At 38.1% G+C, this 25,409-nt stretch overlaps 1 protein-coding gene across 5 annotated transcripts in view; it reads right to left on the reverse strand.

The window, feature by feature from the left end:
* The window catches only part of GPD2 (glycerol-3-phosphate dehydrogenase 2), a 145,599-nt gene that overhangs the window by 99,364 nt on the left and 20,826 nt on the right, over positions 1-25,409 (reverse strand). For all 5 annotated transcript variants that reach the window (XM_082395739.1, XM_082395740.1, XM_082395742.1 and 2 more), the window contains exon 2: positions 7,420-7,529. In XM_082395739.1, coding sequence (XP_082251865.1) covers positions 7,420-7,521 — 102 coding nt within the window. In that variant the 5' untranslated portion in view covers positions 7,522-7,529. The remainder of the gene's footprint in view (positions 1-7,419; positions 7,530-25,409) is intronic.

Genomic DNA, 25,409 nt, shown 5'->3' on the forward strand with positions numbered 1-25,409 from the left:
AAGCCCCAGCAAACCATGGTGCAGAGACATTTCTTCCTTCATGTTTGACGTAATGCTAATGCTGACAGCTCTCTAAGCAGGCAGATGAACCCTGAAGCCTATTATTCAACCACTAGTCCTTTCTCCTCCTAAAAATACATTCTTCATGTGGTCTCTAACACTACAGTTCCCACCTAAACATTAAAATCAACAAAAATGTAGACTGTTTAAGAACAGTTCCTGTTACAGCACTTTTATAAGATTTTTTTAAGAGAAATGCTGTTTATGAACCTATGAAAAATGCCTCTGGAGATGTAAGACTGTTTACTCAGAGAGAACAAACAAGTCTGGTAGCCAGAACTGCCTCACAAAGTTAAAAGCAATCTGGTAAGCAGAAAGCCAACGTGTCACGTGATAATTTCAGCTACATTAGTGCTCAGGAAGATTTCTACTGAATTTCAAACCCACAGATACTCTTTAGCTTAGGAGCCAGAAGAATGTTTACAACTGAGGTTAAATTCTTAAAGATACTAAGTGCATTCAAAAAATAGTTATATTCAATCAAAGATACTATTGAAAAGTGATACTTAAGTAGAATTTTTACAATTGAAATTTTCTCAGTTGACATCTTGTCCTAGATGCTATGCTTATGATTTTAAGTATAACTTAAAAAAAATTTAAAGCACTTTTAGTTTTACAAAAAAAATTGAGAGGACGTTCCAGAGATTTCCCATATACCTCCTGCCCCACATACTCACAGCCTCCCCCATTATCAACATCACTCACCAGAGTGGCACATTTTTGACCAAAGATGAACCTACATTGATACATCATAATCACCCAAAGTCAATAGTTTACTTAAGGGTTCACTCTTGGCGTTGGACATTCTATGGTTTTGGACAATGTATAATGACATGTATCCATCACCACAGTATCACACACAAAGTATTTTCATTGCCCTAAAAATCCTCTGTGATCTGCCTATTCATCTCCCTGCATACATCCCTGGCAACCACTGATCTTTTTACTGTCACCAAAGTTTTGCCCTTTCTGGAATGTCATATGGTTGGATTCATACAGAGTGTAGCCCTTTCAGATTGGCTTCTTTCACTGAGTAATACGCATTAAGGTTCCTCCATGTCTCCTCATGGCTTGATGGCTCATTTCTTTTTAGTGCAGAATAATGTTCCATTGTGTGGATGGACCACAGTTTATTTATTCATTCGCCTACTGAAGGCCATTTTGATTGATTCCAAGTTTTGGCAATTACGAATAAAGCTACTATAAATATCCATTTGCAGGTTTTTGTGTGGACATAAGTTTTCAGCTCCTTTGGGTAAATATCAATAGGCGTGACTGCTGGATCATATGGTGAGAATATGTTTAGTTTCGTAAGAAACCACCCAACTATGGCATTCCAAAGTGGCTGTGTCATTTTGCATTCCCACCAACAATGAATGAGGGTTCCTGTAGCTCCACAACCTCACTAGTATTTAGTGTGCTTATGATTTTGATTGGTTGTGCTGATAATTTTGATTTCTCTTTGATTGATATTCATCTCAACTTACGGTTTCTCTAACCTCTACCAGTTTCTCTGGCCAGCAGTTAATGTAAGCAGCATTATGCCAATCAAAAGCTCAGCTATTTAAAGAAACCTGGTGTTGTATCTTTCTTATTACGCCAAAGGCTAGGTCTATTTCAAATTTTTTATATCTTATATCAGGGAAAAGAAAGAAGTATAATAGATACTAAAGACCTGCTAACGTGTCAGGTACTGTGATCATTATCTTGTATATTCTGAACTGGTTAGTGTTTGGCAGGGGGGAAAAGCCTGGGAGTAAAGTGACAGTATCCTTACCTTATAAAGAAACTAGAGTCCTGGAAACTTTCATAACCTGTGCACCGTAACAAGCTCACCAAAACCCGGCCACACTTGTTTAACAGACACATTCAGGGAGCAAAATATCTTTTCATTTGAGGATCCATTAAAATAACCCCCAAAGTAGATCTTACTCTGACTAATCATTCCATTTTTTTTGCTGCTGCACCAATCCTATCTTTTGAATTTTGGGTCATTGGTACTACCAATCAAAAGACCCTTGTTTACTAGGATCTCTTACAAATAATGTATTGAGAGGGAGAGACTGAGATTAAAACAATGTTCTCAAAATTCCTATGGATTTTATCTTTCATGCATCACTTTGCCTCTCAAAGGTGGTATATTTCCTCACAAAGGCGGTACATAGGTTTACCTATAATTCAACTCACCTAATGCTATCAACTCACTAACATCACCACTATCGTGTTTTTCATGTTCCCTTAATTACCATGCATAACAAAGTAAACTATAGCCTTTAGTAATCCACTCAAAGCATAGGCTGTCTCTTACAAAGTGAGAGGCTATTTTGCAAAGCATGAAGATCCTGTCATTAACAAATATTACTACATCATTGGCTTTAGGAAAGAATAAGTTTAATTGTATTCCCCTTCAAGCTAAATTCTGATTTACCCTCAAAAACCAGGTTTACACCCCCCCCAAAAAAACAGAGCTTTCTAAATTGTTTCACCATAGAATTACAGCAAATAGTGTTGTACTATATATTCATTAATTTATAAAAAAGACTATATTCACATAACTTTTTAGGAACATATCACCATATAAATCAAGTCTGCCATAAATTATATAAGCTTAAATAGAAAAAAAAAAACACCGTGGGAACTTCAAGGAATTTATTACTTACAACAGGAAGAAAGTTTAAGCCAATAATTGGGGTTGTCTACCTTGTTATTGGCTCATCTTCAGATCAGGAATCAAGTAGAAGAGAAACCAGAAGGGTGTTTGTGTGACCGTTTGTAGCCATTCTCCTACAAGTTCAGATGAAGGACAGGCCATTTGCTACTAAACCTCAAAGTCTTAACACGGTATCCCTGAACCCAAGGGTCTCCAAAGATGAGAGCAACTTTTGTGTTAACTATATATTCATATAGTTATTCACACTTTATATTCATATCACCTGGGAATAACTAACACATTTGGCAAGTTTACTATATTCCAGGAATTCTCCCAGGCTCTACTGCTCATCGACAGTCCTATGAGGGAAGTACCACTGTTCTCCCCATCTTGCAGATGCGGGAAAAATGAGGCCTAGAGAATTGAAAATTGCCCATAGTCACTCAGCTGTTCAGAAGCAGAGCTGGGTGTCAGATGCAGACAGCCTGCAAAGACGCTCCAAAGATCGTGTTCTCGTCCTTTCTGTTACGTTACTGATGAACAGAACATCAATGAGAAACTCTCATTTCCTTGATTCTAATAATATCACTCCTCACACTGAAAAGAGACTCCCTGCCTATGCATGGTGCAGACAAGAAGAAAAAAACATTCACATCTGGGCTTTGAGAAAGCTCTCTGTGGTTCTCAGGCTTCACCTCAGAGCTGGCTCACAAAGCCCACCACACCTCCAGAGTGGGTAATGGAAGGAACACTCTGAGCGCGTGCTACATGACAGGGCCACCCTCAGACCTAAACAGATCTTTGTTACATCCACCACACCGCTGGGGTTAAAAAGAAGCCCACACTGTTACACCAGTTTCCAGCTAGGACCTAGAAGGTATGAAAGAAATGTGGAGTTTAAAATTTTTTGAAGTTTCCAAAAGAAGGCCTTCAGTGTCTAATGAAAAGACAAAAGCCCGAGGCAGCCCTCAGTTAAAAGTTTGCAATCCTACCCTAGTTTTGCCCCCATTCTTCCCACCCCCCTGAGGAACCCTCCTGCAGCCCTGACTGTAACGCTCTCCACCACTGTTCCTTGCTAAGGTTTACCGCCTCTGAAGCTACCTTGCCTGGGCCCTCTCTCCTAATTTAAACTCCATTCTCCCACCAGCTTGGAATTAGAAAAGGAAGCTGTCCCATGAAGTAACACTTCCCTTTCACTAGATAGTAAGGAACCCCGAGAAAAGCAAACTGTCCAGAGAGGAGGACTGGATGTGTTCTAGGTCCCTTCCAATGAAAAGTTTATTATTAAACAGACCTATACTAAACAGTGAATGACAAATACCTTACTCTTGAAAATCTGCACACCACTGCAGGGGTGTTTGCTTGCTACATCCCTGGTGGGATTTAAGATAGTGCTGGGAAGTTTATATCCCACTACACGGCCTCCTGTTCCTCGGCATATGGCTGGTCTGGGGAAAGGAAAAATCAAGAAGGCTTTGTGGAAACTTAGTCACCTACGTGTGGGTGAGGAAATAAAAAGAGAGGGAAAATGGAATGAATAGGAAGCCTCTCCAAGACTACTCAGAAAAATCCTGCATGTATCACTGGAGGGGGCCTGGAGTGTGGATGCCATTTGTGGTCACAAACCTCCTTCCCTGCAGGTGGACACAGTCAAAAGAGGCCAACGTTCCATTCATCTTCTCTCCCCCATCAGCTTCCTCGCTGGAATTGAAGATTTAGGTTGCCCAGCTCCAAAATATAATAATAATAATAACAACAACAACAACAATAATAACAGCTCTCTCCTTAGGCCATGATCTCCATCCTTTCTAAATCTGACCTTATTTATCTCAAAAGAAAAAAAATCTCTAGGCCTCACTTGGGTCAACAGTGGAGACTCTTCACCACTGAAAAACATACCATAAATGTTAATAGCATGCTCGCATGAAGAAAAGCCACACCATGAAGTAAAGTGGAACAAAAAAATCTTTGCTGTCACCTCTAACGTCCAACCTGCCCACAAGAAATGCCAGTCTTCACGAATGTCTCTATTTCCTCACCTACAGTAGCTTTTATTCAAGCAACTGAGTAAAAGGTAAGTGAACCACATCTTAGTGGATTTCATTGTGTTTTCCGTTTAATTAATCAAAAAAGTATATACAATAGTTTTCCTTTTATTCTTTTCCTTGCAAATACAAGCTAATTTAAAAGGGTTTTGTGAGCCGACCTGGCAGCTAAACACTTACAGCACTATCCCGTCACCAAAGGTGCTGAAACAACTGACCGACTTTAACAATCAACCCGTTTGTATTTGGAATACGACCTCTGCCTGTATTTTAGGAAGGAAGCTTTGCACCAGGAATATCAAATGAGCACAAGCTAGGGGCCAGGGGATGCAGAGCTTCGAGTGCAGGAATGCCAGCAAAATGTGCCTAAGCTTAAAAGCCAGCAGCCAGTTTTCTCAGCCATCAGTACCTTGGGCTTTCAAAACCAACTTATTCTTAAAGGAGGACAGTTTATCGGTTGGAATCATTTCATAAAACTGGAAAAAAGATAAAAACACAAGCCAATACTTTAAGCACTGCTCTCTGGAGAAATAGAGCATGCCTAGTCACATTTAAGGTCACAGCTTCTATAAAATGTTGCCAAATAATGGGTGTCAAGGGGCAGTTTTTTCCTTGACTTATTGAAGTCAGGAAAATTTCCTCCCCTAGAATGGCTCTGATTGGCAGATATTCTCTGAGAGAGGACAGCTGAGGCCTGTGGTCATTTTATGTGAATGGTTCAACTGAGCTGGTCTTCTCTCCCCCCTCACACACCCCTCTCTTTTTTTGCCAATCCCCATGGCTACATCCAAAACTGCTACCCAAAATATGCTCATAGCAGTGGCTTAAAGGGACAGGAATCACTACAAAAAGAATACACACACTTGGGCATATGTCTTATGCAACTCATTGATTGAATATGCCTATGGTGATTTTTCTCAAAAGAACTTGTCAGATTAAAATTATAAATGACTTGAAACTGCTGGTATCTGTTTCATTTGGCTATTAGGGTGCTCAGGATGTCTAACTTAGGAAGGAGAAAATGACAAAATGTCCCAGGAATCAATAGACCCTTGTTTTGCTTGATTTTACTGACTAAAATTAACCCCTAACTTGATGGATTGGAGGCAGTATCAACTGCTTATTCTATTCTGTGAAGTAAAAGAGAAGTCAAACAACGACGACAACAAAATATATTTCTGAAACAGTATTCCCTAGGTACAAAGTTAAGTTATAAACTCGGAAATAGAACATGCTTACGATTGTTAACAGACATGAACCATGTACAAATTTAGCAACAACTTACCATATTAGACATCGTGACCTTTGGCACTGGCATTTTCCAATATCGTTTTAGATACCACTGGTGAAAGATGGCAGAAGTAATCTAATCTGTTAAAGTCCATGTCCCAAACAGAACTGCACTTCTAAAATAGCCTGAGCAAAGCCAACATCTTTTCACACTTACTTTTAAGGAACCAAGGAAACATTTTAAAAGAAATAGTGCATCAAGCATGTTCAGCAGGTGAGAATGAGCTTCAATAACAAGTCAGTAATACCTGCAACATGTATACCTAGGGAAACCTTAAGAGTAATGTGCTCACAGTTAAGAATGAAAAAAACCAGCACAACCTATTCAATATCGTCCATCTTTAGGAGGTAGCACTAGAAATTAGCTTCTTTTTTATTTATAAGCCAGCAAATTGATCCTTCTTAATATGTGTTTTTAACATGGTATTTCCGATTCAGGACATGGGACTCCAAGCAACGTGGCTGGCTCCACCACCATGTAGCACAAAGAAACAGAAACAACATGTACAAGACAGCCCAGGCAGGGCTTAAAGGTTCTCACAAAAATGTAGGATGTGAGTAGTTCATAGATAGCCCAGCTACAAATAGCTTCCCAAATTCCTTCACCTCCATCTTTGAATCGGGAATGCACCAACCAACTGGTATCACAAAATGCCCTAATGACATAGGGAAGGGGGAACAGGAGATTAATACTAACTACTGAGGTTAGTATTTCAAGGCTGAAAAGAACAAAACCATTCACCAAAGTTATTTCCTGGCATCAGTTTGAACTATGGGAAGGCATAGTTGTAGTGCAAAGGGGAAAAAAAACAAAATGAAAATAAACTGAACCCTTTAAATTATTTGGAAACTTCATACAAATCTCATTTTCATAGCTTTCTCCCACTAAAAATTTTACCCAGTATAAAGTAATAATACTACATAAGTAACTAAACCTTTCAGAAATAAACCCAAGATTCCGAATTGAGCCTTTTGTATAGGCTCTTTCTTTTCCACTTCCTTTCTCAGCTGCCTGCCTTCTAATAAGACAAACTCTTGGCAGGAACATAGAAGGTATCCAGACATTTGGATGAATTAGACAAGGAAAGTATAAATGAATAAACCCTGGCACTCAGAAATGAAGCAGTCTTTTAAAACCAAAGAGCTAAAACAGAGGCTAAATAATATAATGCTTTCTGACAAAGAAATTTACTTTTTAAAAAATGAGATACACACAGTTCTCAAGGATCATTAAGGCAGTATTCTAAATTAGTGTCTTTCAGATCAAGCTGAGACAGTAATTTCTAAACAATACCATTAGCCTACGCATGCCCCATACACAGTTCTTTAACAGATTTGTTTCATATTATAATCGATACATGTACAGTTACTTACTTGCTTCCTTCTGTAATAAGCAAACTGAGAAAGGCCTAGAACAGTTGCAAGAGCTCCTCCTCCAACAAGAATAGTCCCTTTCACTGCCTTTTGAAATGCCATTTCTTAGCCTACAGAGACAAAAAAAGAAACAAAAAAGTTATTTGGGATTTTTATCACATAATAATCCAATAACAAAAAGAGACTGCCTAGATTATGAAATTATGTTAAACTAGAAAAGAAAACACAAAATAAGGAATTTATTAACAAACCAATTTGTATACCACAATTCAAAAACAATACACAAAAAAACCTAGGAAACTGACTTTATAAACTGACCATCCAATAGGAATTAAAGAAAGAAAAATTCAGAGACAACTGAGGTTATTTACATAGTATAAAGTCAAGAGAGCTGTGAAAAGAAATGTGTACCTGACAAGACTGCATGCTGTACTTGCAAATTTGTTCAACCACTAATCCCCTCCACAAAAAGAACTGGTGGAAGTCTTCTGTCACTCAACAGGACAATGAACCTCATGCTTGCTTTGGGTTCTTTGGCAAGTGTTGAATTCCACTCTGGTACAACTCCCTTCCTGAGTTTTCCCCTTCCGAATAAAGCTCTCACTAAAACCAAAAGCCAACACATTTACATTTCTATCCCTGGAAGAGTCTACACTTTACAGATAAAAAGTAAAAGAAAACCATGACATGATCCTTCTACGAAATGACAGAGATAACACTGCTATAATTCCTTTCATTAAGGGAACTTAAAAAAAAAAAAAAAAAGGTCTCTTCTAGCCAGAGTTGCATGGCACCAAAATTTCAAGGGGAAACCCTCCAGATCAAGCACTCCTTCATGCTCACTGTATATTTCTAAATAAAGTCTTGTACTGCGTTAGCTCTTGACTTTCTTTCTTCTCATTTGTTAAAAAAAAAAAAAATTCCACTATTGGATTGATGGAATTTCTTAATTTTTTTTTTTTTTGAGGACTTAAATAGTCTAACTTTTTCAGAAGCCAAAAAAATAAAATAAAATAAATAAAAAATAAAAATTCCAACGAAAAACATCTTACTCCCTTTTATTCTGCTAAACAAACAAACAAAAAAAAACAAAAAAACGATAACACTGTGTGATCACCTAAAAACAATTCTAACTTAGAGTTGATATTAAGCAATTTGACCTGCCTAAGTCTTTCACTTACAAAAGCAGCTGGCACACCCACGTGTTACAGGGAAGCCACTACCCTACTTTCCTGAATGGGTGGAGTTCTGACCTGTCTGGACAACATACGTTATGCTTTACAGATATCTCACAACTCAAATTATTTAATATGAAGTCAATTTTAACCTAGGATAGTAAAAAACATATAGTATCTCAACGTAAATTATGATACAGTTAAAATGTTTGAGTTCAGGGACTTCCCTGGTTGCACAGTGGTTAAGAATCTGCCTGCTAATGCAGGGGACACGGGTTCGATCCCTGGTCTGGGAAGATCCCACATGCTGCGGAGCAACTCAGCCTGTGTGCCACAACTACTGAGCCTGAGCTCTAGAGCCCGCGAGCCACAACTACTGAGCCCATGTGCCGCAACTACTGAAGCCCGGGCACCTAGAGCCTGTGCTCTGCAACAAAGGAAGCCACCACAGTGGGAAGCCTGTGCACCGCAACAAAAAGTAGCCCCCACTCGCCATAACTAGAGGAAGCCCACGTGCAGCAATGCAGACCCAACATAGCCAAAAATAAATAAATAAATAAATAAATAAATAAATAAATTTATATATTAAAAAAAAAAGTTTGAGTTCATGTTGACTGAATAGAATCTATTAGCATAACTATCCTAAATCAAAGAATTTCAAATGCAGTTGGTAACTATGACTCTACAGAAAATCCATTTTGGAATACTATAAATTATATACTAAAATAAAAGCTGGCATTTCTTAAAATTTTATTTTTCTTCTGATCTCATTCTTTTCTGACAAACTCCTAAATTCTAAGACTCATCTTTATTTTTAAGATTCTCACCAGAAAAATATTTCACATGCGTACGTTCTTTACTGCTAGAGGTCTCTTCTTTTCCATCCCTTCTCTGCATCAACCATCCCCTCTCTCCCAAGTTATGCAAAAGAGTTGGTGTATGTTGGCTGGGGCTTCCATTCATCATTCAGTCAACCCTAAGAAAAACCTAATGTCCACGATTGTTCTGATGGTGAAAACCGCAATTTAGCCAACTTGGAAGGCACCCCTTTGTCATAGCTCAGCATCACCATTCCTAGTACTGCTATAAATGTTCATATGGGTGCCTATCACACAACAGAAGCCCGGAGATAGCATGCTATCCCCTGGCTAACTGGGCTTCCCTGACAATTAGAGACAGAGAATAGAGACCTAGTTCTATTTACCTAAACAATGCCTGTGCCCACCCCGTATAGATAGCAGCCTGGCAGTCCCTTGGATGTGAGTTTTGTAGGTGGTTGACTTTAGCTCAGTATCATTGCTTCTGTCTTGTTGATAATGTCATTGATGACCTCACAAAGGACACCACACATCAATACAGCTAACTGAGGGATGTTATACAACACAGTCATAAAGTGTCTCAGCAGAGGTGTTCATTCAGCCAGTTAAGTTTGGAGCTAGTTTTTCCAATTGTGTAGTTCCCTACATTCCCTGCTCACCTTATTATATTGCCTCAATTTGATTTTCCTGAAACCAAAACTTGTTAAGGAGGATATCTTCATGGATTTTCTCAATGAGCCACAAATACTATGGAAGAACTGCATTGACATATTATTTTGCAGAGTTATTGATAATATTGGCTATAATAAAGTTTCTTTTTTCAGTATTTTCATAAAATAACCTATGCTTAAATATTATTATTTCTATTGTGATCAAATTTATCCACACGATAACCTAGCTGGTTGTAATGAATAAATCACTCTTACAAAAGCACATAATCAGTCGACTTCACCTGACTCTCCCAAGATGATGATGATAATGATTATCATCATGATCATCATTAATGTTATAATGACAATAGTTGCCATTTACTGAGTTATTTGCTACGTAAAGGGTACCATGCTTTTAATTCTTTATATATATCAGCTCATATCACCCTCACAACATCCTAATTTCATAAAAGAGGCACTTGCAGTTCAAAGAGAGTAGGGGATTTGTCCTAGGTCATTTCCTAGTAAGTGACAAAGCCACAGCTTAGTCTTTGCTCTTAATCACTAGGTGGTTCTGCCCTGCCTTTGCTCTGAAAAGCCAACCTCTCCCCAAGAGCCACACCATATTTTGCTATTACTCCCAAAAGAAAACCCTATTCACAAGCAGTCACCCAAAGTGTACAGTCCCTCGGCATTAGGTTTCTCTAAGGCAATGAGGAAGACTCTGACAAAATATCTGCTAGTAACCTTCTGCCAGATAATGTAAAAACTTTGTTTTAATGTTGACAGAAAGAAATGTAAAACCAGATTAACGTTAAACTATGTGCTGTGAACTACTTATACCCACTTACATTCCATTATAAGGAAAAAAGTTTTCACAATGATGACAAAGAGGAAAAGATTGCTTCCTTCTACATAAAAGCTGCAACCAGGAAGTTAGCAAAGACTGGGAATAAAAATGTCAATAAATCTTTACCTTTTGCAACTAAAAGTATGAGAAAGTCAGAGGTAGAAGAGAAAACCAGAGGTAGAAAAGAAAACCGGAGGTAGAAAAATCACCTAAAAATAAAATTCGCTTAGTTATCATAGCCTGATGTCTATGTTAAATAGCCTGTGAATAAATCATATATACATTGACTCAGGACTGGCTCCTGCATTTGCACAGACCAATGCCAGCCCTCTAATTCTTGCAAGGAGAACACAAGGCAACTAAACAAAACCCTAAACAAAGTTAGTCAACTAAATACATCTGTGAGTTTATCAACTGCTCTCAAGGGGTTTACAATCAATTTGGAGGATTAAATATCAAAGTCTGTCTTATAACTGTCTTATAACTAGTTGTGCTACACTGAATGTTATTAATACTCTGATAGACAGAAGACCCTGAATAGCCAAAGCAATCTTGAGAAAGAAGAACAAAGCTGGAGGCATCTCAATTCCTGACTTCAAACTATATTACAAAGCTATCATAATTAAAACAATATGATACTGCCATAAACACAGATACATAGATAAATAGAACAGAATAGAGAGCCCAGAAATAAACCCATGCTTACATGGTCAATTAATTTTCAACAAAGGAGACAAAAATATACACTGGAAAAATGACAGTCTCTTCAATAAATGGTGATGAGAAAACTGGACCAGCCACATGCAAAAGAATGAACTTAGACCACTTTCTTACACCATACAAAAAAATCAACTTAAAATGGATTAAAGACTTAAATGTTAAGACCTGAAACCATAAAACTCCTAGAATAAAGCATAGAGGGTAAGCTCCTTAACATTGGTCTTGGCGATGATTTTTTTTAAATTTGATACTAAAAGCAAAGACAATAAAAGCAAAAAAAAAAAAAAATGAGTGGGACTACATCAAACTAAAAAGCTTCTGTACAGCAAAGAAAACCATTAACAAAATGAAAAGGCAATCTAATGTATGGAATAAAATATTTGCAAATCATATATTTAATAAAGGGTTAATATCCAAAGTATATAAAGAACTCATACAACTCAATAGCAAAAAAAAAAAATTCAATTTAAAAACAGACAGAATGACTAAGTAGACATTTTTCCAAAGAAGACGTACAAATAGCCAATAGGTACATGAAAAGGTGCTCAACATCAATAATCATCAGGGAAATGCACATCAAAATCACAATGAGATACCACCTCATACACACACACACACACAAAATGAGGTAAGTGTTGGCAAGGATATAGAGAAAAGGGAACCCTTTTGCACTGTTGATGGGGATGTAATTAATGTAGCCACTATGTGAAAACAGTATGGAGGTTCCTCAAAAAATTAAAAATAGAACCACCATATAATCCAGCAATTCCACTTCTGGGTGTATATACAAAAGAAACAAGATCACTATCTCAAGGAACTACCTGTACCCCCATGTTCATTCCAGCATTATTTGTAATAGCCAAGACATGGAAATAATCTAGAGTGTCCATCAATGGATGAATGGATAAAGAAAATGTGATACACACACACACACACACACACACCACACACACAAACACATACACACACACAGAGGAATATTATTCAACCATGAAAAAAGAAGGAAACCCTGCTATTTGCAATAATATGAATGAAACTTGAGGGCATTATGCTAAGTGAAATAAGACACACAGGGAAAGACAAATACAGTATGATCTTACATGTAGAATCTAAAAAACCCCAACTCACAGAAACAGAGAAGAAATTGGTGGTTGCCAGAGACAGGGGGTGGGAGGTGAGAGAAATGGGTGAAGGTGGTCAGAATGTACAAACTTTCAGTTATAAGATAAATAAGTTCTGGGGATGTAATGTACAGCATAGTGACTAGTGAACAATACTGAATTGCATATTTGAAAGTTGCTAAGAGAAGAAATCTTCAAAGTGCTCATCACAAGGAAAAGAAATCGTAACTATGTGAGGTGATGGATGTTAACTAAACTTCCTATGATAATCATTTCATTTTATATGTATATGTATATATATATATGATCATTATGTTTTATGTCTTAAACTAATACAATGTTACGTGTCAATTTTATCTCAATAAACCTGGAAGAAAAAAAAATTTTAATTACAGTCAAAAGAAAGGAATAGCTCAAAGTGGAGATAGGGAATCATGGTAAAGCACTATCTGATACCATTTTCATCAACCAGAAGATATAGCGCAGAATAAAACGAAGATGCTATTTCTCCTTTGTTCTATTCTAACTCAAGCACTGAGTTATCATGCCCTTAAAGAAAGAAAGGAATCACTAAATGGATAGTGATTATACTTCACCTGAATTTCTGTGACTTGGGTTCCCTCAAAATGAGTGGAAAGGCTGGAAGCGTTTATAAATAAAGCAGGCTGTTAAATTACATTATTTCCTAAACCATGTCAATATCAAATTGAAAAAAAAAAAATCAGTGACTATCCAGTCAAGATGGCACAGTGAATTTATGCTTCAGCTCATCCTGTATGCTCTAAACGCACGGTAATGACAAACAAAATAGAAAAAAGAAAAAAAAAACATACACACAAACATATATACACATACATACTCTGATAGAAAAGAAAGCAAGGTACTATATCATTGCAGTGAAAAGAGATTAATTCTCACTAAAAGAATTAAAGAAGTTTTCAGAAGACAGGATACTTGAAAAGCCTCTTGAAGAAAAAAGGATTTGGAGGGGAGTGAGTACAGGCAGGTCTGGATTGAGAAAGATTTGGAGGAGAAAGAGGAACATCATGGTAATGTTCAGGAGGCACGCAAGTTGTTATCTGGTTTGGCTGGAGATGATGTTCATTTGAAAATGAGGTTTAAAAAGAAGTCCAGGGCAAGAGATAAGAACATTCTGTACATGTGAAATAAGATATTTTTCTATGATATTCTGTTGGCCATGAGAGCTGAGATTGCAGATGAAGGAAGCAAGCTGCTTCATCTCAGGACTTATGAAGAATGTTCAAATAGATTTTGGTGTTGAAGCTTATGATGAAGACTGAGGGACCAACTGGAAGGCAATGAAATAGTCCCCACATGAGAAGACGAAAGCCTGGTTTAGGACAACACTGAAAAGTACTAATGCAGACATTGATGCTTTGCAGGAATCTCTAACGACAGCACTCAATTAGAGACCATTACAGAGTCTGACAAGTGATTACAGAAGGAAACAGGAAGAGACTGAAGGTCATAAGGGGCTTTAGCCTGGGTAACTGGGGATTTGCCCCAACATTACAACATTAAGAATCAGAAAGAGAAGCAAGTTTAAGGGAGAAGAGGAGTTCATTTGGAAGCAAAAATATTTAAGATCTTGACAGAACACCTACAGAGAGAAAACAGCAAACATATAGATAGGAGGGTCTTAAACTCACAAGAGTCGTCATAGCTAAAGCTATGGTGTGAGGAATTTTCTGCGTAAAACTGACAGATATACCTGTTCACAATAAAATGTACTTATTGCCAGCAAAACAAAAACTGGACTTGCCACTTCTCAAAGTTTGCTGACCCATACTTCTAGCTAACCCTGCAACTTATCTGGTTCCACAGGATTCTTGGCTGTCCTTTTAGGACTCTCATTATAGATAGAGTGATTTCGACAATGAAGACAACCGCTCAGACCCTATCTTAAATAGCTCCTGAGCGCTCACCACTTCTGCCTTCCTCCTGCTCATTGGTAAGGCTACTCTAACAGCTAAATCATGCATTTAGATGACTTAACCACACACTTGAGAATTAAAAACAAGAAATAACCACCCACTGGAAACGGCTGGGGTTCCCCTTGGCAACTACTCACAAGCAAATTTATTCCAGAACAAAAGCACACTTCCTGGCCCCGGAATTCTCAAAATAGAGTCCTCAAACTCCTCTCCCTGTCTTGCAGTCCTAGCTTCTCTCTTAAGTCAGCATAAATAAAAATCTATCCAAATAGATTTATCACTCCTCTGTGGAAGGATCCCTTCACTTCTACAAAAACCCCCTTATCCTCTGATCTCTTGCATAGAAACAGCTATTTCCATTTTAACCTCCATGCTCTCCATTAATTGAAGAAAAATTGAGACTTCTCAGGGTTTTGAGTCTTATGCCAGCACAGATGCAAACATATGTCTTTCCATCCTTCACAAGAATTATCAGTGTGGGTGCTGGGGAGGGAGGGGGACAGCTCAAAGATCATTTTCTGAAGAGTTATTTCAACCACAAGCCTTGTCCCTGGAACGCGTGTTCTCTAGCAAGATATAAAGGCATTCCATGCCCCTCTCTGATCACCTACACTGAGAACCCAAGATGAACAAGGCATTGAAAACATAAAATAAAACTCCCAGAATGTAACGTAGATGTAGCATGTGCTACTTCACTCAGCCCTTTACCTAAGCAGATGCAGGTCCAAAGGCAGGAAGACGCTCCTTACACTTCAGTTGTGCAGCTACCCTCCTCGTGGCTGTGCGTGGAAAGCCTCCCCCTCATCTATTTTGAGTCATGACACTCCGTCAAACCCACAGATGGCACAACTCAGAGCGCTAGGCCTCAAGATCCACCTGCACACAAACTCAGTGACTTAAGGGAGAAAGTTGCGTGAATCTTACTAAATAAGGGTGCAGGGCCTCATCAGAGGAAGTCCTACCCAGAAAGTCATGGAACTTGACAGCAAGTTCACAGCAAAATGGAAGAACAGGGAGTGAACGCAAAAGCACCTTCCCACCCGAGTAGTTTTAACTATAAAAGTCAAGGTTTGGGGGGTGCTTTGAACTAGGCATGTTTCAACAAAGCAAACTCTTTATTCTTCCAATTGATGTGATAGCAAATGTTATGCATACTTTCCTATAAGAAAGAACATCACAGTTTAGGCACACCAAGCCTAAGCCTGATAAAGCGCTTACACAAACAAGTACCGATCAAAGCACACCATGTACTACTGCCTCTTTCCCCAAGGTTGACTTTATAGAGGGGAGAATGATTAGCGCTCTGCCTACAAACACATCCTCCCCAGCCAAGCAGAGAGGAACTTCTGCACACATACATCTTACCCAGCAGCATGTGATCCCTACAGAAACACACAGTGAGCCCTCAAGCATGCTTTTTGAAAGCTGTCAGACATAAATGAACAAAACAGTCAACATCAGAGGCCCATCAGCCTGTTCTCTGCAAACAGAGAGGAGCCCTAGTCCATAAACTGAAATTGAATCATTCTTTTTTCAGTTGCTTTAAACATTTTTGAAAAGGATTTAGGCCAAGTCCCGATAGAAAATGGACCTAAGGGTTATCCACAAAAGATTATCCCAATGGAAATAAGTGAATGTATCAAATCCTGAAAAAACAGGAGACACTTAAAAGTGTCTTCACCTTCCCTAGGCCTTCCTCTATTGTGTGCATATATATATATATATATACACATACATACATACATATATATTTTTTCCCTAAACCACAAACACCATAATAACAATGATAACAATTTACAGCCTACAGTTGTAAAAAATACATACACTGAACAGGATACCAAAGGACAAACAAAAAGATTTTTCTGAAATCATTGAGAAAAGCATTCTCCTGAAAAACAAGATAAAAGAAAGAACCATGTAAAAGTCAGCACAAAACTTATAAATGTAATGAGTCCTCAGACTCTGGATGTCCAAAATTTTGGCCTGTGGCTGATGAGGAAGCTCAGGCAACGTCATCACACGTGGCTGGCACAGCATCCAAACCCTAGCTTGGTCCCTGTCTTTCACACCCTATCCAAAAGCCAGACTGCTTTAGGGAAGGGCAGGTTCCATTTCCAACCAATTTCCCCAGGAAATCCCTTGCCAGAAAGGCCCAACCCAAAAGATGGAAAAAAAAAAATCTCAATGACTGGAGAATATTTTAAGAAAGACAAAAGAGAAACAGAATCGGGAACAGAAAATGAAAGAAGACAAACACTCTATTTGTATTGGTCCACATAGCTTCAAGCCAGAAGGTACTTTGGAAATGATTCCTACTACTCACTCGGGGGCACCTTTAGGTCAATTATATCATTTTAGAACAAACACAACACACAGCTACAGATGACTGAGAGAGAGGTTAGCCCAGGACCATCCCTCAGGCTCAAAGGACAGCAGGCGCCTGGAAGCTTGACAGAAGGAGTTGACACAGAAAAGGGCTGCACTCGTTTCAGAGGTTCAAATCAGACTTTAAGAAATGTAAGCAAAAGGCACCCCCCCCCAAAAAAAGAGGAGGAAATAAAGTCAACCATTTAAAATGAGCCAGTTAGAAGCCTCTATCTGTTTATAAAAATTCAATTCAAACATTATCACATGAATTCTTTTGGTGTAATTTTTGGTTTTTTTAATTTAATATGCAATGCCACAACCAATTAAAGCATTTACTTCACAAAGTCCTCTAAAATGAAAACATATCAAAAGGGAAGAAGGCCTCAGAGGAACAAGAGGATACACGCTCACATTCTAACTGTCATTTATTATGTAAGACTCAATTTTAAAAAAATAAATAGGGTTGCCAAGGCAACTTCCATATTATGTATTTATGTTTTCTGCCATTTCTAAAATGCATACCAATACTATAAAGTCACAGATTTGACCCTTTTCTCTTACTTTCATAAGGTTCACTCTAGAATTACAAGAAATCAATGAAGCCCATCTCAGCTAACAATAGATTTATGTTCATTAAATGCAAATGATCATAGTTTAATTCATAATGGAATGATTTCCACTGTATTTGCTCTCCATAGAATTGCTATTAAAAATCATGAAGAACTATAATTAGTTCATGCAGGTGAACTTGTTTTCCATTTTAAAATCATTTTAAAACTGAAATTAATATATATTCTCTATCATCTTAGATATGTTAATGGGTTTTTGTTTAAAGTTGTAAAATCCTATCAGTGATTTTCCATAAAAATATATGTCTGCCTTCTTTGTTTACCATATATGTAATTTAAGGTAATCCTGAGATGCATAAAATAAAATGCCCCTTATAAGAGAAATTCTGGAGCATTCCTTCCCCAAAATGCCCACCCCTTATAAAGAAACAAGTCAGGTTAAGGAACTGAGTGGATAGCATGCCAACTATGAAATAATAAACTTGCATCTATGTATCAACTAATAAGAAATGCCTCACTTAAAAAGAATATAGCAGACAATGAAAAAAGCTTTAATTCTGTCTTGAAGAAGAAATGTTACCAGTGAATCACACACAAAAATAATTCTTCAGGCAAACAGACCACACTAGTCCTGCGATTTTTTTTTTTTTTTTTTTTTTGGCTGCGTTGGGTCTTCTTTGCTTTCTCTAGTTGCGGCGAGCAGAGGCCACTCTTCGTTGTGGTGCGCGGGCTTCTCTTGTTGCACAGCACGGGCTCTAGGCATGCGGGCTTCAGTAGTTGTAGCACACAAGCTCCGTAGTTGTGGCTCGCGGGCTCTATAGCGCAGGCTCAGTAGTTGTGGCGCACGGGTTTAGTTGCTCCGCGGCATGTGAGATCTTCCGGGACCAGGGATTGAACCCGTGTCGCCCTCATTGGCAGCCGGATTCTTAACCACTGCGCCACCAGGGAAGTCCCAGTCCTGGGACTCTTGCAATCTTTCTGCCCCTTTACTAACCCTATTGTTGGGTTAGGAAAATGGTTCACATTCTTCTAGCAGCATAAATCCCCTTTTTTTAGATTTTACATTCTGTTATAGAGTCTACTTCGGTAATTAAGACAAGAGAAAACCCTTTACTTTGTTATAGAATAAACTGCAAATCAAATAACAGAGCTCAAAATATCTGCCTTTACACTAAAATATATCAAGCCTCTCCTCCGGATTTATTATAAACATAACAAACCCTTATAAAGTAATAACAATCATGGCTGTTGACTACACACCCTAAAATGTTTCATAAGAAAACATCTACTTCATTATATAAAAAGGGTTTAGGTGCTATAAAATAGTGCACAGGCACTGTGAATCAAATGAAAAGGTTTTTAACACATATAGATGATAATGAACTTTAGTCAAAAGAAATATACCCTAAGAAAATTTCAATTAATTTAGCATGTTCAGAAAAGGAAGTGCTTAAGATAATTAAGCTTCTATTTGCCTGGATCTTAATCAGAGATCTGTTTTGTTGTTATCCAATATCATATATTTTTAAGAAATATGTCATTAAGAATTAGGAAAAACTATCTACTAAATATAGGGATTTTTTTAAGGCTCAAAAAAATCTTAAAGAGACTTAAGATCATTATTCCAAAATCTCTTTTTTTTGAATAGCACAGATGTAGAAGGTTTGAGAATCTGCCTTAGAATGTTATGAGCACAAACAAAACTTTGAAAAACTGGCTTTTTTTTTACTTCAAAATGCTGATACCAGTTGAGCTAACTCAGCTTTATTCATTATTTTTATCACCAAATACAAGGAAAATGTACCAATTCTTTCAAAAGTTCCAGTAGCAATTGCATTATATATGTCATTAAAAATGCATTTTAGGAAATACTTGTTGAAGATAGTTTATGAAATCCTGGGTTCATAAAAAACTGATATAATTTTTATGATAATTAGTTATAGCACAATAATTTCAGTTAATTTAATTTACTTACATTGTAAATTAAAAAGTTCTAAATTTAATTACAGCTCTATTAATGCATAAGACATCGTTGGGAGTTATAACAGAGACCAAAAAGTATATGGGGTGGGGAGACCATTTATTCCGCTTCCTTGAGCTGGAGAAGATCCCCAGGAAATAAAGCTAACCACTTTTTACATCCTGTAACCACTTTTCCCCTATAGCCTGCTGAAATTTGCATTTAAAATTCACTCCCCTACATATCTAATAATCCATTGCATGTATAAATCTAACTATCAACAAAGGGTCAAATTACACACAAAAAGCATAGATGCAAAGAAAATCTAAGATGTACTACATCAAAATAATCATATTTGATATTATTTAGCTTAGTGATGACACTCCCTAAAAATGTCTCACCCTTAAGGAAGTAAGAATCAGACAACAGGAGAGAGAGACTGCAGTCATTCATATTTCTAACAGAAATTTCTTTCAGAAGTATGGAATACATATCATACAACAGTTTGTAAATGCTCCATCCCCTGGCCCCTCAGAAAGGAGAAGAAAAGATAGTAGGTCTTCACCTATGCAAAAGTAACAAACAAAGCTGTATTTCCATCTCAGTCATCTTGGCTAAAACAGTCTTGGTCATAAGATCTTATTCTCCTCACTTGAATGAGGCATCCTCTCCAAGCCTCTCCTTTTTAGATTTTTCTTCTCTTCTTTAAAAGGACGGGCACACACCCCAAGTGCAAAGCTTTCAAGTACTAGACCATAAACAAGTCTAGGCACTGTGCATGAGATACTGTGTACCAACATTACACAGCTAATACCCTAGCATCTGACAGTCTAAAATTGAAATAGCATGCACAGGAGAAGATCAACGGTTCTACTCAATATTCTTGCTAAAACTGCCACACCCTCCCCCCAAAAAAGTACACACACACCAAAAACCTCTATATTCTTTTAATTCTTGAAATACCATATTAAAAAAGAAAATCACCAGGGGGTATTCTAGAAGGAGAGATTAAGGAGACTCGCCTTGTAATTCCATCTATACCACTAACTTGCTTTGTGATTTCAGGCAAATCATTTGAATTTGCTGATCTTCACTCCACCTATAAATGAAGCATCTTTGAAAATGTCCAGATCTATTTTATCTTTAAATTTGTATTATTTTATGGTTTTTCTTCATTCAATAGGTGCAGGGGGAAAAAAAAAAAAACCTTCTGCACTAAACTTGGTACTCTACCTTAATATCCTATTTATTTAGCAATGAGGGATGATTAAGGCTTGCATTCATTCTTTCATTCAATAATTACTTACTAATCATTTAACATATGCCAGGCACTAAACGTACAACTGAGAACAAACATAACAAAAATCCCTGCCTTCTAAGAGCTTACATTTGAATGGAGTTTATAGTTTAAAAAAAAAAAAAAAAGTCTAAACTATTTTGAATTTAAATATTTCAAAATTACAAATCACACTTTGTCTTCTTAAAAATATTAACCAGGAATTCAATTAGTGATGACTTGGAGCCATCCTTATATACATTAGACTATGCTGCTAGGGTAATGTCCTCAGGAACAGTTGAATACTGTTACCTCTTTACTCAGTGGCTCCAAACCACACTGCTCCCATTTGAATTCTTCTTGTATCTGCTTTATATAGTTTTCCTGGTTCTTCAAACTATCGGGCTGATGGTAACTTTCCCTTTTGATCTTTGAGCTCTCCAGCTCACTTCTAACTTGTTGCCACTGTGGTCAGAAAAGTGAGAGCCAACTTAGCTAAAACTGTGTTTAAAATACAAATAAATAACTCTGAGCAAGGCAAAAGGAGCAACTCATTAGCATTCTAGCTTTTGGATTTTCAACATTCTGGCTCTGTTTATTCAAGGGCCTTTTTCCCCCTTCCTTCCTTTGCTCTAGGTCAGTGGATCTTACCAGATAATGTCTTACCAGAAGTTTGCGGTACACAGCGTGGATGAAACAAACTACACAGGTCTCCGATGAAGATTAAGAATTTCAAGCCAGATACAAGCACATAGTCCAAGATAAGAAAAAGAAAATTCTTATTTCATTTCTGCCTCATCTGAACAAATTCACATTACATATATGAAAAAAATTATGGCAAAGCTGTATGCTTCTGCTCTAGAAACAACTAGAACCTTTTTTCTGTGCTCTCTTGGATTTAAGGAAAAGATTACAGATAAATGGGCCAAAAAAGAAGCTATCTGCCACTCTTAAAAAACTTCAAAATTCATTGTTGGAAACTGGTTTATGAAAAATGCACTTACCATCGGTGAGGGAGAGATTAAAATTGTACACTCTAAGAAAATAATGAAAGCAGCAGTTCAACAAAACTGAGGGAAGTATCACTGAAGGAGCTACCCAGCTAAGGAAGATGAAAAGAGGAGCATTCATTCCTACAGCATGGATTCAGCTCGGATTGACTGAATGTCTGCTATATCCTCAGCATTGTTCTAGGGGCTGGCAATTTCTCTGCTCTCGTGGATTGGGGGAAACAAAAAATAAACCTATAAACAAATTTAAAAATTGAGTACTTTGAAACTGACAAGTGCTATGAAGAACATAATTAGGTTGGAGAGTGACTGGGGGTAGGAGGGACCTACTTTAGATAGAAAGTCCATGCAGGTTATTTGGCACAAACGTAATTGAGGAGGCAGAGCCAGCCACACAGGGATCTAAGAGAAGGGCCTTCTACACAGAGGGGACAGGCATACAAAGACACACAGCAGGTGAACGCCTGGCCTCCACTGGACACTGAAAGGCTACTGCAGGGGCACCACAGTGAATCATGTGGGCAGTGGGTTCCAGATCAGGTCAGAGAGCCAGACATGTGCCAAGTCACGTATGACTTCCTTCTAGCAAGGTGTTTATTCTGACAAGATGGAGATAGAAAATCAGTGGAAGGTCCTAATCAGTGCAATGATACAATGGAATTTATACAGAGGGAGGGAGGAAAGAAGATCGACCCTAGCTACAGCGTAGAGGATGCTTTCCAAGGAAATAAGAGTAAAAGCAGTTGCTTTTTCTTAAGGACACCATTAGCCCTGTTCATAATGAGTAGATGAAAGTATGAAAAAAGGAGGTAATGGGGAGAGAGAGAGGAAGAGTTAATAAATCATATGAGAAAATAGTAAAAAAATGTAAACCACAATCAAAAATAGGATTCTGTAATAGGAAAACAAACACTTCAGAGATATCTTGAATATAAATGTCTACTGAACTTACACACTTGAAAGACTGTTCCAGCCCATTCAGTCTAACGAGCTGGTAACAAAGAACAGAGTGTCAACTGAGAGAGCCTCTCAAATGCCAACAGCAGAGGTCCTTTTTATACTTCTATTCCCCCTTGGGCTAGGGTATGTTGCAGGTGACTTTCCCCCCCAGCAACTCATGATATCTTGAACTGATTTTGAACTCATATTGGAAAAGAACCCTAGGTCACACCTCAACAAGCTGAGGCACTCGGAACATTCCCCACCAACCACACAGGCAGGGCGCTAAAGAGCTGTGTGAAACTTACTGACACACTGAGTATAGAGGTAATAGACAAGAGAGACTGCATATGATTAATTACAGTTATTTATATTTATGGGTTTGAATCTTGAGGATGTCTGGCCTCTCCCCATTTTATTTCATAATTTTCCCCCTGCTGGAGACTGAAGAGCAAAAGTCAATTGCCTGAGTGTTGGCATCACACTGGAAACTAAAGGGCCATGCATTTCAATTCCAGCTCAAGAAACACTCTGGCTGAGCAGATGTAATTCACCAGACCCCAGTGGGCTAGGCTCGCACTGTTGTCAGTCAAAGCACATAGCTGATGGAAATCAGCAGAGCACATTAGCAATTTATACTCAACAGCCTCTTCTCAACCATAAATTCTGAGATAATGTTAAGTGAAACCCAAAGTTAATCCAAAAAATTTAGCCCATAGTTGAGCCTGTGATTTTACCACGAGGCCATCAGGACTTACAAAAATGACTTACAAAATGGTATTTCTAATAGGACTCCTGTCAAAATGCCAGGTTCCAACATCCACGCAGCGACCTTCAGGCATGACCTCACCCAGTGCACTTGTGCCTACTCCCTTGGTCATTAGTTTGGCAGCAGCAAGAGCGTGGTTTGTTTTTCAGGCTGTATCTTGAGGCTCTGCAGCGATCACAGGACAGGCAGTCAGCAACCGGAGCCAGACCCCCACCCTGCGACAATCTCAGCCTCAACAAAGCCACCTGAGTTTTCTGGACTTCAGATTCCTCACATAAAAGATTGAGATCATCTAGACATTTCCTTTTTCATGCATTGCTAGACCCCATAAGCTTGGCTTTCTGCTCTCCAGAGTCTCCTGCCATTTTTCCCATCCAAACTGGACCACAAGGGTAGGTCACTCACCAGGCCAAAATGACTGCCATCCTCTTACCCCACTCTGACTTGAAATAGCAACATTTTTATGCTGGTAATAATTATAAATGTCTAGAAATAAGCGGACAGCCTTAAATAAGTTACACATTCTAAAATTTCTTGACTGCTTAGGAATTAATTCTTTCTGGGTTAATTACACTCTGGATAGAGATAGGGTAATGGGCAATAGAAAATTAATTATGAAGAGAACAAAAGTAGATAAAATAGTATCTGTGTGTGTTTATGTTTTAAAGTATATGTGCATACACACACACACACACACACACACACACATACACAAAGGCTAGAAGGACATACCCAAAAATATTTAAAATCTCATCTTTGAATAGTAGGGTTGAAAGTCATTTTTATTATCTTCCTTGTGTGTATCATTTTTTAAATTTCTAAAATGATCACGTTATTCTTGTAATAAGAAAAAAAAAAAAAACCCAATCTATGTGTGTATATGTGTGAGTGAGAGAAAAGAGAGAGGAAAAAAAAAAAAAGAGCTCTAAAGAGCACCGTGCAGATAGATAGCTGACATTTGACTAAATCCCATATCATTTGACTACTACTTGAGTGATTTTCCTGTTACACAACTTTTCTCATCTTTAATGAACTAGATAGAGTAAAAGACCCACACAGAGAAGGAAAAGGATATTTTGCCTTTAGAATTTATTAGGACTCTTGGAACAAGAACTAGAAAATGTCACAGAATTATCTACCTTATTCTGAAGAACAGTCTCTACCCTAACTGAGCTGAATTTGCCTCGAGCATCTGACACAATAACTATTTAAGCCTGAGTTAACCTACCCCTAAACTAGTCTTGAATTTCTAGTTATTTCATATTACATCATCTCAGGGATTTAAAGTTGAACATCAGAAATCCCAACAACTAATCAAACCAGTGACTGCAAACCTGATCGAACTTACTGGCCTTTAGTGTTCCCCAGGATTCAACTCCATAAACATAGAAATTCTTCAGCCAACAACACACCCAGGGGACCCCTCCACGGTGCCAGCCCTGAAGGAAGCCACAGGTACACGGAGAAAGCACAGACCATCCTAGACGGAGGCCAAAACTCTCTCCCTTTCCCTGCCCCGTGACAATTCAGTGCTTACACGCAGGAACACAGCTACTCCCCTAGGCATAACTGGGATCCTTCTGTCATAGGGTGCTGTCCTTGGCATATTCAAACCACACCACTGACCAGTCAATAGAACATTCTCTGCGGGAGGTAGCCAGTGTAGAGGTCATCAGAGACCCCCCCCCACTGGATTGAATTCCAACTCAGTCACTTACTAGCTGTGTGACTGACTGTGAGCTTTCGTCTTCTCATGCATAAAATCTCATCTGTTTCGCAACTTACATTGAAAATTTGAGATAATGTAGATG

The sequence above is a fragment of the Balaenoptera borealis genome, assembly GCF_965194805.1.
Source record: "Balaenoptera borealis genome assembly, chromosome: 6".
NCBI lineage: Eukaryota > Metazoa > Chordata > Mammalia > Artiodactyla > Balaenopteridae > Balaenoptera > Balaenoptera borealis.